The sequence below is a fragment of the Myotis yumanensis genome, unplaced genomic scaffold, assembly GCF_028538775.1.
Source record: "Myotis yumanensis isolate MYYU_CA2020_CCGP unplaced genomic scaffold, mMyoYum1.0.hap1 SCAF_17, whole genome shotgun sequence".
Classification (NCBI taxonomy): Eukaryota; Metazoa; Chordata; class Mammalia; order Chiroptera; family Vespertilionidae; genus Myotis; species Myotis yumanensis.
The window spans coordinates 6,697,329-6,712,324 of record NW_027223768.1 but is presented as its reverse complement, the minus strand read 5'-3'; the positions used below and the strand labels follow the sequence as shown (position 1 = coordinate 6,712,324).

Sequence of the window (14,996 nt, the reverse complement as noted above, 5' to 3'; positions counted from 1 at the left end):
TTCAGAGAAGAGCTGGGCCTCCATCCAGAACCCCCCCGCGCCCCCCCCCCCGCCCCCGCCACCTCTCAGCACCCTGGTGTTTGCGCACTCAGACACGCAGTCTCTGCTCAGCACCTCTGGGCCTGCTCGCCTGGAGAGATCAGTTCGCAGTGATATCTGAACTCTTGCCAACAACACGTGTTTATCTCTAGGGTCAGCCTTTCCTGTTGGTGCTCAGGAGGCCTGGGGGAGCCGGTAGGGGGGCGGGGGGCGGGTAATGGCTGTTGGCAGCCACAAGGGGTGGAGGCGTGAGGCACTGGGGACGTAGACCCCACCCTAGGGAGGGTGATGTGATGATGAGGTTTCCAGACGGCGTGTGGTCACGTGTTTCTTTCCTCACATCAGGATGAGCCCCCAGCCCTTCTGTTGCCAATGGCGATGAGATGGACATCACCTCACCCCGGGGTGGGCCTGCAGGAGCTAGCCAGGACTTGGGGGGCGGGTGCTCCAGGTGGGGGCTGTGGATCCGGGCCAGGAGAATGGCAGTGTTTCCATTGTTTAGTTTAGGATCTGAGCCCTGTTGGGACACAGCTGGTTCTGCCCCTCCCTGTGAGCTTAGTCATCGGTGCCAGGACCCTCCGGCTCTGGCAGTGGGACAGAGGGGCCACCCTCCCTCACTAGGCTGGGTCAACCCCAAGAGTCTGACACCCACAGACGGCATTTCCATCTCCCTTACACTTATCCCACCGGCAGGGGGTAAATGCTGAGATGCCTGCTCAGGGTTCCAGCCCAGCTCAGGGTGGTGGCTGTGAGAAAGCATGTTCAAAACCAATCTCAAAATCTCCGATTTAGTCCTCATTTCCAAGTGAGATAATCTCATCCTCCCTCGAGGTTGACTTTTGGGGGGCAGAAGGGAGGAGGCTGACCATTTGATTCCTCTTCTGCAAAAATGGATCATATCCCTGCCCCCCATCCTCAGCCCAGAAATATTTACCCATGTTTATATAACCATGGCAACAGGCTTGATTCTCTACCACTTAAACCTTTTTAGAAAAAGAGAGAAGGGGAGCAGCCCTTTTTCCTTCTCCTGCCTCCTGCTCTGCCCAGATGACCTCTTCAGGAACAAGGTGAGAGAGCCCCACAGCCCCGGGTGTGTCCTTGGCCTTCTCAGGGGACAGGGAGCAAGAAAGTCACAATGGCCCAGCATCACGGAAGGACTCAGAGTTTGACAGTAATTGTCCTCCAAAGTCCCGTGGGAGCCGCACAGAAATAGCACCTCCGACTTCTCCGGGACCTCCTTCGAGCACGGCGCTGAGACTACAGTCATCTGCTGAGGATGGAATGCGGTCTGGCTTTGCTGATGACATAGCCTTTATCTCTAAGACGGATTCCCCTCGTCCTGACTACACGGATCATTGTGGGAGTCGAGTTTTCTGAGGAGTATAAAAGGGTTAGACTCACAGAGGTTTAAACCATCAGCCAGGGAAACTGAGGCCAGTGGAAGGAAAGCATTTGCGCAACATCATCCCGTGTTGTCAAGAGTCTGGAGTCCCAGGTTCTGCCATGAGCCCAGCCTCAGTGCCGGAAGCTGTGAGGGCAGCCACCCCCATCCTCCCGCAGGAGTCCAGTGCCTGAGCCCTCGGGATGCAGAAACCCCAGCTTAAACTTGACTCTGAAGAGGAGGGCAACCACAGACCACAGGTGTGCTCGGTGTCAGTGAGGAAGCTCTGCCCTCGGGTTGGGGAACCCCCTTTGGGGTCTTCCCATCAGCTGTGGACTGGCTCCTCTCTCTACCCCACACCATAGGGTTCACCTCCAGGACTGGCCCAGGGGGCTGAGGACAGCAGCTCGGGCCTTGGGGGTGGCTCCCCTCTGGACACTCCAGCCCACGGGAAGGAGCCCTGACAGCGGTTCTCAACCTGTGGGTCGCGACCCCTGAAAATACATCCTGCATATCAGATATTTACATGATGATTCATAACAGTAGCAACATTACAGTTATGAAGTAGCAACGAAAATAATTTTATGGTTGGGGTCACCACAACATGAGGAACTGTATTAAAGGGTCGCGGCATTAGGAAGGTTGAGAACCACTGCATCTCAGCTCACAGCTGCAAGGAAGCCAGAGGGTGGGGAGGGCCAGCGGGGCGGCCTCCAGGGAGCAGAGAAATGCAATTTCAGGCTCTCCCAGCGCTCGTGGGAAATGCCGGAGCATGATCCCGCGGGTGTCGGTTTTTCTGACCCATGCGGGGTCCTGAACAGCGACCTCGAAGGGAGGGTGGGCACCTGGGCTTGACGAGAGGTCACGGAAGCAGACCCGCGCCTCTCCTTTCCTCCCTCCATCCCTCGGCTACCGCTTCAGCTTCTCCCCACAGGGCTCTCGGCGCGAGGCCGAAACACGTGGGCACGTCACTGTAATTGAGGACCTGGGAGAAGGGGCTCTGCAAAGTCTTCACGTCTAAAGATGTTCATTTGCATCCCTCTTCCTTCTCTCTCATCTCCCAGGATAAGCAGAGGCGCTCTTCGCTGACACGGAGTGGAATGGCCGCGCCTGCACTCCCTCTTCTCGCCTTGTCTTCAAGGTTCTGTCTCGCTCGGAGACCCTAAATTCTGCTTGGGGCACTCGTTCCCCGTTAATTACCTTGAAACCACACGCCACTAATTGCCCTAATTACTCTCGAGCCGTGCCACACCGCCCCCCCGCGGGCCAGGCCGGGCGGCGCAGCGCCTGGGCGCACGGAGTCCGGCGGGGTGGATCCGAGCTCCGCCCGGAGCAGCGGCGGGCGGGTCGGCGGCCCCTCTCGGGCTCATCGGCAGACACTCCCCGGCCCAGGGCCCGGTCGGAGCTCGCACACCTCGGGCGCCCCGGCGGTGCCTGTTGAATGGGATCGGAGCACCTCTGAGTCCCTCTCCCTTCCCCGGCCGTACGGGGCGCTTCCCGCGTTAGGGAGACGGGGGCCACCTGGGCACCGGGCACGGGAAAGGCCTGCTCCTCCACTCCCCGCCCAGCTACTGCGAGCAGCCGCAAGCGTCCCTCCGTTTTATGTTTTCATAAAATCACCGCGTTTTCTTACGTGTTTGTCTCATTCTTCTCCTGTCCCCGCCCCATGTACGTTCTTGGGAGCAGAGACTGGGCCTGTCCCACGCAGCCTCCCAGGACCTACAACCTGGAGGGGAGGGCGGCGAGCCTTCAATGTGTTAAATAAGTGAACAGACCGGCTGGGAGGACCCTCCACGAGGAGGTGGGGGGAGCCACGCGCCCAGAGTCCACCTCGGGGGAAACGAACAAACAAACACACAAACAAAGAGCTGCTGCGCGGCGGAGGACGGAGGGTCCGAGTTCGGCGAAGGGGTTGATACTAAGCACTCAGCCTCCTTCTGAGACCGCTACCCGGTGCCCACCCGTAGGACGATGCTCTCGTTGTGACCAGACAGGGCTCACGTGCTTCGCCGGCGGGCGTCGGTGCAGTCCGGCGTCCCTGCGCCCCGCGCCGTGCTGCCCAGGACCAGGTGTCCCCCGCCAGCGCCCCAAGGAGGGGCCAGGAGGGGCGGCCCGGGCCGAGCGCAACCCCCCGCCGGGTCACGGTCCGCCAGCGTGCGCCCAGCCCGCGCCCCGCCCCCCGTGCGCTCTTCTGATTGGCTGAGGGCATCCCCCCTGAACGCTGATAGGCTAGCCCGCTCCTCCCTCCGCCCCGGCACGGGCCGCGCGCAGGCAGCAGCCGGGGAAGCCGCTCCAAGTCCCGCAAGCTCCGCTCAGAGCTGCGAGAGGCGCGGATCGCAGGGGCAGGAGCCCGCGGGGCGCGCGGTGCCGGTGGGGCTGGGACTCTGGGGTGGATCCGAGCCCGGCAAATGGGCGCATGAGGAAGAAGAGCGGGGAAATGGACTGCTATCTGCGCCGCCTCAAACAGGAGCTGGTAAGAGAGGAGCGGGCGCCTGGGCGGGGTGCGCCCCCGATGGGTACCTGGCCTCGCCGGACCCCGGGAGCCCGGACGCGCGCGGGAGGAGGAAGGCCGAGGAGGAGAGGGGAGAGGGGACGCGCACTGGCGGGCAGAGGGCAAGGCCTGTCCCGAGGGAAAAGGGCCACGAGGAAACTTGAAGCAAAGATTGTGTGAGAGCGAGGCCACAGGAACAAGTGACAGAGACCGAGCTAACCCAACCCAGACCGAAAGGTTCCAGGGATCCCTGGGGAGAAAAGAGGGCGCGCACCGAGGGCGCACACCGGGACGCGCGCACACGCGGCGGAGTGGGACCTAGACGCCCGCATAGGAGGAGCGGGGCGCGGTTGAGGGGCTGCGTGAAAAAGGTGTAGGGATTAAGCAAAAAAATAAAACAAAACTCATAGACACAGGAAAAGAAAAAAGAGAGAAAGAGAGGGACACGGGGTGCCCGGCTTCTGGGGTGGCTCAGGGCGATTTGGGGCGGGCGGGGCGCTGGGGAGCGTGCGCGGGCCGGATCCTGCCCGGGGCAGAAGGTCAGCCGGGGACTGGTCGCTCGAGGGGAGCTGGCACCGCCTGGGGCCCCCGACTCTGCCGGGCTTGGCAGAGCCGCCGTGGCTGCGGGGGCCCGCCGGGCCGGCTGTCTGCCCGGGCTTGCCTGCCAGCAGGGAGGGGGCTGGCAGCTGGAACGGCGGGGGAGGGCCCGCCCGGGCGGAGGGAACCGCCTGGCAGATCGGAGCGGGAGCTGCGGAGGCCCCGCCAGATGTCAGGCCTGGGCTGGGGGCTTTTGGGGGCGGGGGTGCTGGGTCCGGGAGAAGGAGCTCAGTGTGGTGGGGAGCCTGCCCCAACTCTGGTTGATTCTCACTGACTTCAGATACCTGCCCCCCTACCTGCCACCATGTTCCTTCAACCGCCAGGCTCTCTTGTGTCCTCGCCTCTGTCTGTTTTTGCCCGTTTAGAGTGTTTCTCTGGGAGTCGACGACTTGTCAGCCTCACCTTTTCTCTCCTCCTCCTCCTCCTCCTCCTCCTCCTCCTCCTCCTCCTCTTAACTTTCCACAGCCGGGGGCACCCAGGCTCACAACAGCAGACCTGGATCCAGGCAGTGCCAGCCCTGGGCTTGCCATCCCTGGCATCTTCTCCCCTCCCGCCTGCAAACCCCTCACTCTTCCCGCTGCGGAGGGAGGGAGCCTGGCAGCCTGGCAGGGCAGCGCTGGGGAGAGGAGTGCAGAGGGCAGGTGTTCTCAGCGATGGTCAGGCTCCCTGTCCGCCGCTCCAGGGCCTGCCCTCTCAGGTCCGGGTGCTCCTGGTACTTCCTCCTGAAGTCCTTGTGGGACAGTCAGAAGGGAAAGTTACCCCGTGAATTCAGTGAGCGACAGAAGAGTCTCCATCCTGTCCCCTCCGACTAGTTTCACATGCTTCCCAAGACAGTTGGGGCTGACTGGCCCAGCCCACACACACACAGTTCTGACCTTTCCCATGGGTTTGTCCAGCACCAGAGAGGAAGGTCAAGATCATCACAGATACTGTCTGAAGTCCAAGGCCGATGCTGAGAAAAGAATCTAGCAGAATCTTTTTTTTTTTTTGCTTGGAATCTGGGACCACACCACCCACCTCAGGATCTGCCTAAATAGAGGGTTTGTGGGTGTTCCTGGCATGGGCTGGAATTTTAAAATCCTACCTATTTGCATTTTTTATGCACCCTAGGTGGGAGGTAGTGAGGGGAGGAAGACAGAGCCTGTGGGTGCCAGGAGAATAGGAAAGGCAAACAGGCATCTGCACCGAGCTGAGCTCCAGGTCCTGGTTTGCACCGTCTCCTGCCAAGGGCCCGAGCCCCTGGTCCCCAGGAAGAGGAAGGGGAGAGGCTGAAGTTCCCTGCTCCCCATTAGCTTTCATTTGGCCCTTTGTCTGAGCAGCTTCAGCCTTTGACTCTCTTGGAGAGGAAGCCAAATGCCTGGCCTGGGGCCCAGAATGACACTCAGATGGGAGAGCTATGCCCGCCCCCCCCATGGGGCTCCAGCCCCGCCCCTGTGCCCACCCGCCCGCCTGCCAGGGAAAGGAGACAGAGGAGTGACAGGCAGAGCTGTTAGCGTCTCCTTCACTCCCTGACACCTCAGCCCAGGGTTTAGGTGTCTGAGCCAAATCTCAGAGCCTCAGTTTCCCCAATGGGAGTGAAGGAGAAAGCAGAGCTGAGTTGGCCCTGGCTCAGCCCTCTGGCTCTTGTAAGGGTCATGGGGGGTGAATTCAATGCAGCTTGGTTGGAATAGGAGGTGTCGGCTTATTGATCCCCCAGGTCTGCAGTAGGGTGGGGAAAGCATGAAGTTTGTCATGAGTTTGAGGGTGTGTGTGTGTGTGTGTGTGTGTGTGTGTTCCTCCCAGCCAGAACCATCCCTGCCACCCAGGAGGACTGGCTTTGCAGTGCGTGCCCAGGAATGGCACTTGTGGAATATCGGTCAAGTTCGACATTTATTCCACGAAATTCCTTTCCAGCAGCATGGGTCCCACAGACACTGTGGGTTAAACCTGCTGGAAAGGGGAACAGTCAGGGGCTGTGAAGCGGTCTCTGTCCGAGGCCTTCTCGCTCCCCTCCTGCCTCCCAGCCCTGTCCCTGGCCCAGGAAAGCTGGACAAGAAGAGTCTGTTCCTGAAAACCAAAGCAGCAGAGCTTCCCAGTTTCCTGAAGCAGAATATTTGCTCTGTAATGAGTGAGCTCGGGTGGGGGCGGGGGAGGCCGAGGGTTTGGGGATCCTGGCTCCATGTGGTTAATGTCTAGAGAACTGGCCCCTGGGCCCTGCCTGGACGGGGACGGCAGGATCGGGTTTCAGGGATGAAATGTGGCAGCGAAGTAGCAGCAGCTGACACACTTCTTCATTAGGACACGGGGCTTGGGGGCTGCAACAACTCGGCAGGGAACACATCTCTCCCGGCTCCAGCCGCCAACGAGGGGCCCTGCCTGGAGCACAGGCCTTGGGACCAGCTGTTCCTTACACTCCACTCCCCGAGGGCTTCTAACAAAGGGGTAGACACGGCACACGGAGGAAGCAGATGTAAGATGCTCACAGGGCATTCCTTATGAGTTCAGATCAGTAGAGAGCAAATAAAGTGCACACAGGCTGAGTGATGGGGGCTCATGAGGTACAGCCAGGCTGGGAGGGCTTCCTGGAGGAGGCGGCGGTGGATGGAGGCCAGCTCTTGGAAGGCCCACCCCAGCTGAGGCCTGGGGAACCAGGAGAGGGACTTCTCTCAGGCTGGAGAAGGCCATCCTAGGACAACGCGGTGTTGCTAGAAGGTAGGCCGCCAGTGGCCACAGTTCAGGAGGTTCTGGCATCTGGAGGAGGACCAGGCCTAAAGGCAAAGAAAGGAGGAGAAACGATGGTGACAGAGGAGACAGGGCAGGATCAGCCTTCAGCTCTTGGTGCAAAAGAGCACATTTCCTGAGGCAGGTCAACGCTTTTGCAGAGGACCTCACACTGCAGTTCCCTTGATGTGTAGGGCGGGGGCAAAGAGGAGTTGGGACGAGCTCGGCCGGCGTGGCTCAGAGGCTGAGTGTGGACCTGTGAACGCCGGCGTGGCTCAGAGGCTGAGTGTGGACCTGTGAACGCCGGCGTGGCTCAGAGGCTGAGTGTGGACCTGTGAACGCCGGTGTGGCTCAGAGGCTGAGTGTGGACCTGTGAACGCCGGCGTGGCTCAGAGGTTGAGTGTGGACCTGTGAACGCCGGCGTGGCTCAGAGGTTGAGTGTGGACCTGTGAACCAGGAGGGCACGGTTTGATTCCTGGTCAGGGCACATGCCCGGGTTGTGGGCTCGATCCCCAGAGGGGTCCTGCAGGACGCAGCCCATCAATGATTCTCTCTCATCATTTCTGTTTCTCTCTCCCTCTTCTTTCCTCTCTGAAATCAATAAAAATATTTTTTTAAAAAGAAACGGAGGCAGAGGATGGGCTAGAAGGCTATTAGAAGAGTCCGTGCAGGAATGTGAGAGCCTGAACTAGGAAGGAGAAAAGAAGGGAACTTTTTGAGGTTCCTTGGATGCCCGAGGAACTTGATTGACCGACCGCCGGGGACAGGAGCCGAAGCTGTCGGGGAGAAGGGCTTGGTGAGGCGGAGAGGCCAGCGAAGGGGCGAGATTGGGCACCTCTGTCTGTCTGCTTCTTGCCGGAGCACACGGCCCCCGGGAGATGGTCTGGATGGGAGAGTGGGCTCATCCATCTCAGACTTCCTCCTTTCTTTCCCGTCCTTCCTCTCTGGTTCTTGGCAAAGTTTCTACTCTACCTTCCTGTTGAGACCTCCAGCCAAGGGCAGGGGCTGTGAAGGTCCCCATTCACTGGGCTGGAGAATGGGCTGCTTGGCAAAAGCGGGGCTTTTCCCATTTCCGGCCCTGAACCTCCTTGTAGCTTCCAGAGGGGCTGAAAGGCACTGTGTGGGGAGCCTGGGAGTGAGGGGAACGGGGGGGAGACAGGCAGGGCACACTGCCAGGCCCACGGCTGAGCTGGAGCTGGTGTCAAAGGACCCGGCTGAGCTGGGAGAGGGGGAGAGGGCGTGAGACGGCTGCTGGAGGCACAGCTGTGGGACCGGTCAGGGGCTAGGAGAGGGCGGGAGAGCTGCCGAGGATGCTGGCGCCCCCCTTTCCCACCGCCACTCCTCCCACACCACGGCGGGCCCAGCGAGTGCCCGGCAAGGGTGCTGGCCATGGACAGCTGACCCCACACGCCCCCCTCGAGGGCTGGGGCCCGGAGGTCCACGATGCTGGGGTCTGGCTTCCCAGCAGCAGCGTCCCCTCCCGCCCAGGGCATCCAGTCCCTTCCTCCTCTGATGAGTTGGTGGAGAGGCGCCTTCCCTGGCTCTTGGAGTCCATCCCAGACTTCATGTTCTTCTCTCTGTACGATGGGACTTTGCACGGCCACTGGCCAGCCTGGTTTCTTTTCACAACAATCCCATGAGGCTGAGAAGTCAGGGGTGAGGATGACATGGGGAGCCCTTGAGTAGGGGCCAGGCTGGGGGGCTCGGGTCCGGTCCGGTCCTCCCACGAATACGCAGGAACCTCAGGCAGTAGAATGTTCTGGAAGCACTCAAGGTGATGTAGGTGATGCTCAGATGAAAAACCAGTTTTAGAGCGGCCATTTGCTCCCGGCAGGTGACATGCATTTCATCTAGGTTCCTATATAAAAGCACTTCCACAAGCCGTAGATATAGGTAAGGTATTAAATACTAGTAAGAGCCTAGGCCATATGCAGATATGGTGAAAATCATGAGGGGAGTCTTGGGAAGAATGATCTGGAAACACTGAGGGAGAAACTGAACCTCCGAGTGGGGAGGACTCCTGCCACCCCTGCCAGCCTCCTGGTCACCACGGGGTCGGATCTGGCCGTGGAGAGGGGAGGGTGAGGGCCCCTGCCCACGTGGGAAGGGTTATCATTTTACAGATTCAGAAGCCGAAGCACACAGGGTGGTGCATCTGCCCAGAGTCACGTGGCCGAGCATCAGCCTGACCCAGGCCAGGCCTCAGACCACAGCCAGTGGCTCTGCACAGACCCCAGGAGCGTGCCTGGGCGTCCAGCTCTAATGTGGGAGGGAGCCCAGGCTGGTTTCAGCCACAGTGAGAGAAACTAAAGTTGGACATGAAGACAAATTTCAGAAGGAAACACGTGGAGGCTCAGGAGGGGCGGGGTGGACGGTGGGCGGTGGGTGGGTGGATGGATGCTAGGAGCGTGTGTCAGGGGAGACGCCGTGTGGCCTTTCTCAGGAAGGATTCCCACACCGTCGCTGGGACAGGAGAATGTTCACAGTAGAGAAGATGGAGAATGGAGCAGTTAGCTGTTAGCTCCATTCCCACCCAGACCAAGTGGGGTGTGATTTGGTCCCCGACCCAGGAAGGGCCTGAAGCCCTGGGAGGCCGGAGAGGAACTCCACACCCTCCCGCCTGGAGACTGGGATTCCGTGCTGATGATTTCCAGCTCGGGGTCTTCTCTGACGGGGCCCTTTCTTCCCTCCCACCCCACACTGCTCTCTTCTCCCTCTTCTGGTCCTGGGGCCAGAGAAACCCCGGGATCGAGAAGGTCCCACGCTCTGGACCAGACAGCAGCTTGCCCCTGGCTCTCTCTCCGGGGGTGACATCATCCCCTCGGGGTGGGAAAGGCAGCTGCCTCTCAGTCAAGACCCAGCCGCTGCTCCTGCCTCCGTTTCCCACGCTCGGCTTCCTCCTTCCATTCTCCCCTTCAATGTCAGCGCTCCTGGCTGGCTTACGAGCCTGCCTGGCGATGGGCAGGCGGATGCCAAGGCTCCCCCCTTCCCCTCCCCGTCCTGTGTGGGGCGCTGGTAGGACAGGACTAGAGATGTTTCTCCTGGATCAGACCAGGTGGATGAATGGAACCCAGTCATTACTGTGCATTCAGGTCCACTGAGGAAGAATGTTCTGGAAGTTCTCAGGAAGCCTTAAGTTAAGATGTCAGCCCCAGTTCACCTCCAGGCCACTTACAATCACACACTGCCGCACCTGATCCCTCCAAAGCTGTACCCACGAGGCAAGAAGTCTTATTCCCATTTTAAAGAAGGGAGAAATCGAAAAACAGGATTTCAGTAACCCGCCCAGACCACACAGCTGGTACCTGGTGGAGGTGGGATTTGAGGCCTGTTCCATTTGTCTCCAGAGCCCAAGAGCTCAAGCCATGCAGAGTGCCCTTTCCACACGGCTGCCCTGTCCTCCTGTGGACGTAAATGCGGCCTCTGCTTTACGGACAGCCCCGAATTCACACATACCCACACGTTCGTTCTCCCTGGAAGAGCGCACAGAATGCCAGCATTATTTCCCAAGGGTTTTCCATACTGGGAGAGACTGAATGGGGCCATTGCATTCCTCCCTGCCTCCGGCCTGGACTGTGTTCAGCCTCGCAGGAGGCTGCAAGCTCAGGCTCCTGGTCTCTTGGGGAAATGAAACCCTGAGATCTGTCCTGACTCTCTCTCCCTGTGCAGTGAGGTGTTGTCCGAGGGCAGCAAGCAGTTTGTGGGGATGATTTGGGGTGTTCAGTGGTACTCGGTTGTTTTTTGTTGTTGTTGTGTGTGTGTTTTTTAATCACCCAAGGAGTGAGGATACTTTTCCCATTGATTTTGAGAGAAACATCGATGTGAGACACATCGATTAGTTGCCTCCCACAAGTGCCCCAACTGGGGGCGGGGATGGAACCTGCAACCCAGGTACGTGCCCTGGATGGGAAATCGAACCCGAGACCCTCCAGTGCGGAGGCTGATGCTCTAACCCCCGAGCCACACTGGCTGGGCAGTGTGGTATGATGGAGCAAGTGCAGGGTGCTGGTGGGGTTCTGGGCAGACATAACAAGACCCAGTCCCTTCCTTAATCAGTAGATGCAGAATAAACGTTGCCTGAGTGACAGAGGAGCCGGGGAGTGGAGGCAGGAGCAGCGGGGCCACAGGGAAGGGCATTGACTAATAAGTGTCTCAGAAGAGGACTGGCAGGCGCTCTGGCGGCCGGAAGGCCTTGGAGGAGGCTTCTGCATTTCAGATGGGAAGGCGGACGTGAGACATCTGGGGACAGGAACGGGCGTTCAGTGGGAAGGGCGAAAACGACCCCAAGGCTCTAGGTCGGGGTGAGGGGAGAGTGGCATGGGGGGTGGAAGGGGGCAGGAGTCCGGAGTCAGAGGAGCAGTTGGCCGGGAAGGGACCAGGGAGACTGAGAATGAGGGCTTTGCTCTGGGTCTCCCCAGCTGAGGAAGGGGCCGAGGAGGTGGTAGCCAAAGAGGTCAGAGCGAGGGGCCCCAGGAAGCCAGCCGCCCCCGAGGCCACTCGGATGGCACGGGCTGGCCCAGGAGGTTGGCTGTCAGGGCCCGGCCGTGTGGGGGAGGTGCTGAGTGTGGGGATGCCCCGCTCAGCAAAGGCCTCTTTCTTTGCCCCCAGAACAGTCAGCCCTGCACTGCCCTTAGTGGGGCTGGCTCGGGAGATCCTGCCCCTGGGCCCCCACCCTCCCCCAGGGCCGGGTTGGCAGGGGTGGGGTTGGCCCTGAAGCCTGAGAGGGTCAGCTGCCCGTGCAGCCCTGCAGAGCCTCTGTGCTGTCCTCCCACGTCTCCCGCCCGCACCCCCCACCCTGTGGGCTGAGCTGTGTGCATTAGGACCAGGCTGGGAGGTAAGATGATCCCCACGGGTCTCTGGGGGGCTTAAGAAGCAGATGGCCCGCACAGGAGGGCTGCTGCTGGTAACCTGAGCAGAGCTGGCGGGACCCGGGCAGCTTGGGCCCAGGGACAGAACCTCATGAATGTTATCGGACCAAGCATCCCTCGCCCAGCCTCCAAACTCGGCCCTCGCCCAAGTCAGTCCCTCAGCCCCTTCCAGCTGGCACCTGGGACTCGGGCCTTAGACACCCACAAAGGGGCTGGGGAACTGGCCCCCTGTGTCCCCACTCTTGGCCCAGTGGGCCAAGAAGGCAGGAAGGGCACCAGAGCCGAGCGCCAGAGCAGCTGGGAGAGGACAGGTGTTCAGGAGAAGGACCGGGAAGAGCCGGGCGAGGGCTTCCGCAAACAGGAGCTTCCTGGCCTCCTGACCTCCGCCCTGGCAGCCAGATGTTCCGTGCACAGCAGTGAACGGAAACCCCAGCCGACTGCTTCTCACAGGGAGTGAGCTCCTCTCCCCCCATGGGGCACGGGGCACGGGCAGCCTTCGAGCCCAGCGCCACCGCTGCCATCTTGAGAGTGCCGGGTGGTGAGGACTAGGGCGTGTGGACAGAGCTGTGCTGTGTCTGAGTCCAGCCCTGTGCGCTGTGACCTCAGGCGGTTACTTCACCCACCGTGGATAACTCATTTGTTCAGCTGAGAACAATGATATGTAGAGATGAAGGGCGATGATGCTTGGAGCGTCCTCAGCACCATTCCTGTGGCATAGTTCATACTCACAAAGCGTCATTGTCCTTGTCGTCATCTGGGGGCTCAGAGGCAGGGGCACAGACACAGGAAGGACCACAGCTGTGCGCCCCCCACCCTGATCTCAGCTCACCTCTTACTATGTAATCTTGAGCAAGTTACTTACGTGCCTCAGTTTCCTCATCCGTAGGATGGGAACAACACTAGTCACTTTCTCACAGAGTAGTCAGGGAGCTTAAATATAGGTTCATTTGTACGCAGGCATCTATGCATACACCCACGGGGTGGAGAGCAGCGCCCGCCACACGGAGTTGCTGGAATGTTATCCTTTATGCAGCCACCCTGGTGTTAAAGGTCCTCCTCCCCAGCTCTGGCCTGCGTTGTACAGACAGGGTCACTGGCGGCTGGAATGACACTGGAGGTGTGTGTTGGGGGAGGGGGTCCAGGTTCAGGGCCAATGAGGGGCAGCTCTCCCCCAAGCCCACCGCAGCTCACTGGTTAGCTCTCTTCTGTCTCCGCAGATGTCCATGAAGGAGGTGGGCGACGGCCTGCAGGATCAGATGAACTGCATGATGGGGGCGCTGCAGGAACTGAAGCTCCTCCAGGTACAGACAGCCCTGGAACAGCTGGACATCTCTGGGGGGGCTCCTGCCCCAGGCCGCCCTGCAAGCCCCCGGACACAGCTGGAGCCCCCTCAGTGGGAGGGTGGCAGAGGTCCCGCCAGGCCTGCTGGCCCCTCCCCCTCCAGCCAAGCTTCTCATGGGAGCAGCGCCAGGTGCCCGTCCCACAGGAGTGTGTGGGGTGGGGAGCCAGCACTCGGACCCAGGACCCAGCCGCCAGAGCCCCAAGGCTGTGCCGAGCAGAGGCCGGAGCTGGTGGAGCCGGATGACTGGACCTCCACCTTGATGTCCCGGGGCCGGAATCGCCAGCCTCTGGTGATGGGGGACAACGTGTTTGCGGACCTGGTGGGCAACTGGCTGGACTTGCCGGAACTGGAGAAGGGCGGGGAGAAGGGGGAGCCTAGGGAGGCGGGGGAGCCCCAGGGAGAGAGGGGCCAGCCCCGGGAGCTGGGCCGCAGGTTCGCTCTGACCGCCAACATCTTCCGGAAATTCCTGCGGAGCGTACGGCCTGACCGCGACCGGCTGCTGAAGGAGAAGCCAGGCTGGGTGACCCCCTCGGCCTCAGAGCCCCGAGCCGGACGCTCGCAGAGAGTCAAGAAGCGGGGCCATCCCAAGGGTCCGGGGCGCCTGTCCTTCCCGGGCTCGGGGGAGCCCCGGCGAGCGGAGGGCACGTCCACGGGCTGCCCCAAGGCCCTGGAAGCCGCGCCCTCCGGCTTTGATATTAACACGGCTGTTTGGGTCTGAATCCCGATGCAGAAAGCGGACTGAACCCTGAACCCTGCGGGGCCCTGGGGAGGAGGCAGCGGCTGGCCTGGCTTTCAAAAGCCCAACTCCAAGTTCCTTTTCCCCAGAAAGGAGAGGAGGCCAGGCGGCCTGTGGTGGGAGAGGCAGTGACGGCTGGCTGGTAGGGGAGGCGGGTGTGTGTGTGTGTGTGTGTGTTGTTCATTCTGGGCTGGAGGGAGGTGAAGGGGGGAAAACAAAATCCTTCTGACCTTCCTCACTGCCCCCAAAGACCCCAGTTGAACATTCTACAGGGACTAGGGCACCAGGGCCTCAGGTTCCTCAGAGAAGCCCCCAATAAAGACCTCATCTCTCATGTCCCCATAACTGTTTGCTTCCCTGGCAAACCACTGCTCCTGGCACAGGTATTAACCATGAGCCTCCTGGGAGTGGGGGCAGCAGAGACAAACCCGCACCCCTCCTGCGCCTGCTGCCTTGAGATGTCAGCTGGCACCGGATCCGAAACGGCTGGGTAGGCAGTGCAGGCATAAGAACACTGGGGGAAGCCCTGTCTTTCCAAATCACAGGAAAGGGAATACTTGCAGCACCTAGAGGCACTGGGAAGCCTTTTCACACCCATTATTCCCTGTGCTAGTGAGCAAGTAGGCACCTATCTCCCCCACCGCCCACAGGAGGCGCTACCTGTCCTAGGACACACCGGCGGGGCCCAGACCAGGGCTGATGGAGAGCAGCTGGGCCCTGGAGTCACACCGCTCCCCCCAACACGCTGTCTCAAGCCCTGCACCCCCACCAGGGCGTGTACACTCTCCAGTGAGGCCATGTGAGCCCAGATGGTACAAACACTTCCAAATCCCTAGCTCCAT

General features: G+C 60.6%; 1 protein-coding gene across 1 annotated transcript; it reads left to right on the top strand.

Annotated features, from left to right (window-relative positions):
- The first annotated feature begins 3,720 nt into the window (after positions 1-3,720).
- Positions 3,721-14,499, top strand: INKA2 (inka box actin regulator 2). Its single transcript, XM_070396494.1, has 2 exons — positions 3,721-3,893; positions 13,294-14,499. Exons 1-2 carry the CDS (start codon positions 3,837-3,839, stop codon positions 14,134-14,136), a joined length of 900 nt encoding a protein of 299 aa, XP_070252595.1. The 5' UTR covers positions 3,721-3,836; the 3' UTR covers positions 14,137-14,499.
- The last annotated feature ends 497 nt before the right edge of the window (positions 14,500-14,996 follow it).

What these genes read in the sequence shown, in the direction of transcription:
- INKA2 (XM_070396494.1), top strand. Translation starts at nt 3,837, where the DNA reads ATGAGGAAGAAGAGCGGGGAAATGGACTGCTATCTGCGCCGCCTCAAA. An exon ending in GCCGCCTCAAACAGGAGCTG is followed by an intron (nt 3,894 to 13,293) that starts GTAAGAGAGGAG and finishes CTGTCTCCGCAG; the next exon opens with ATGTCCATGAAGGAGGTGGG.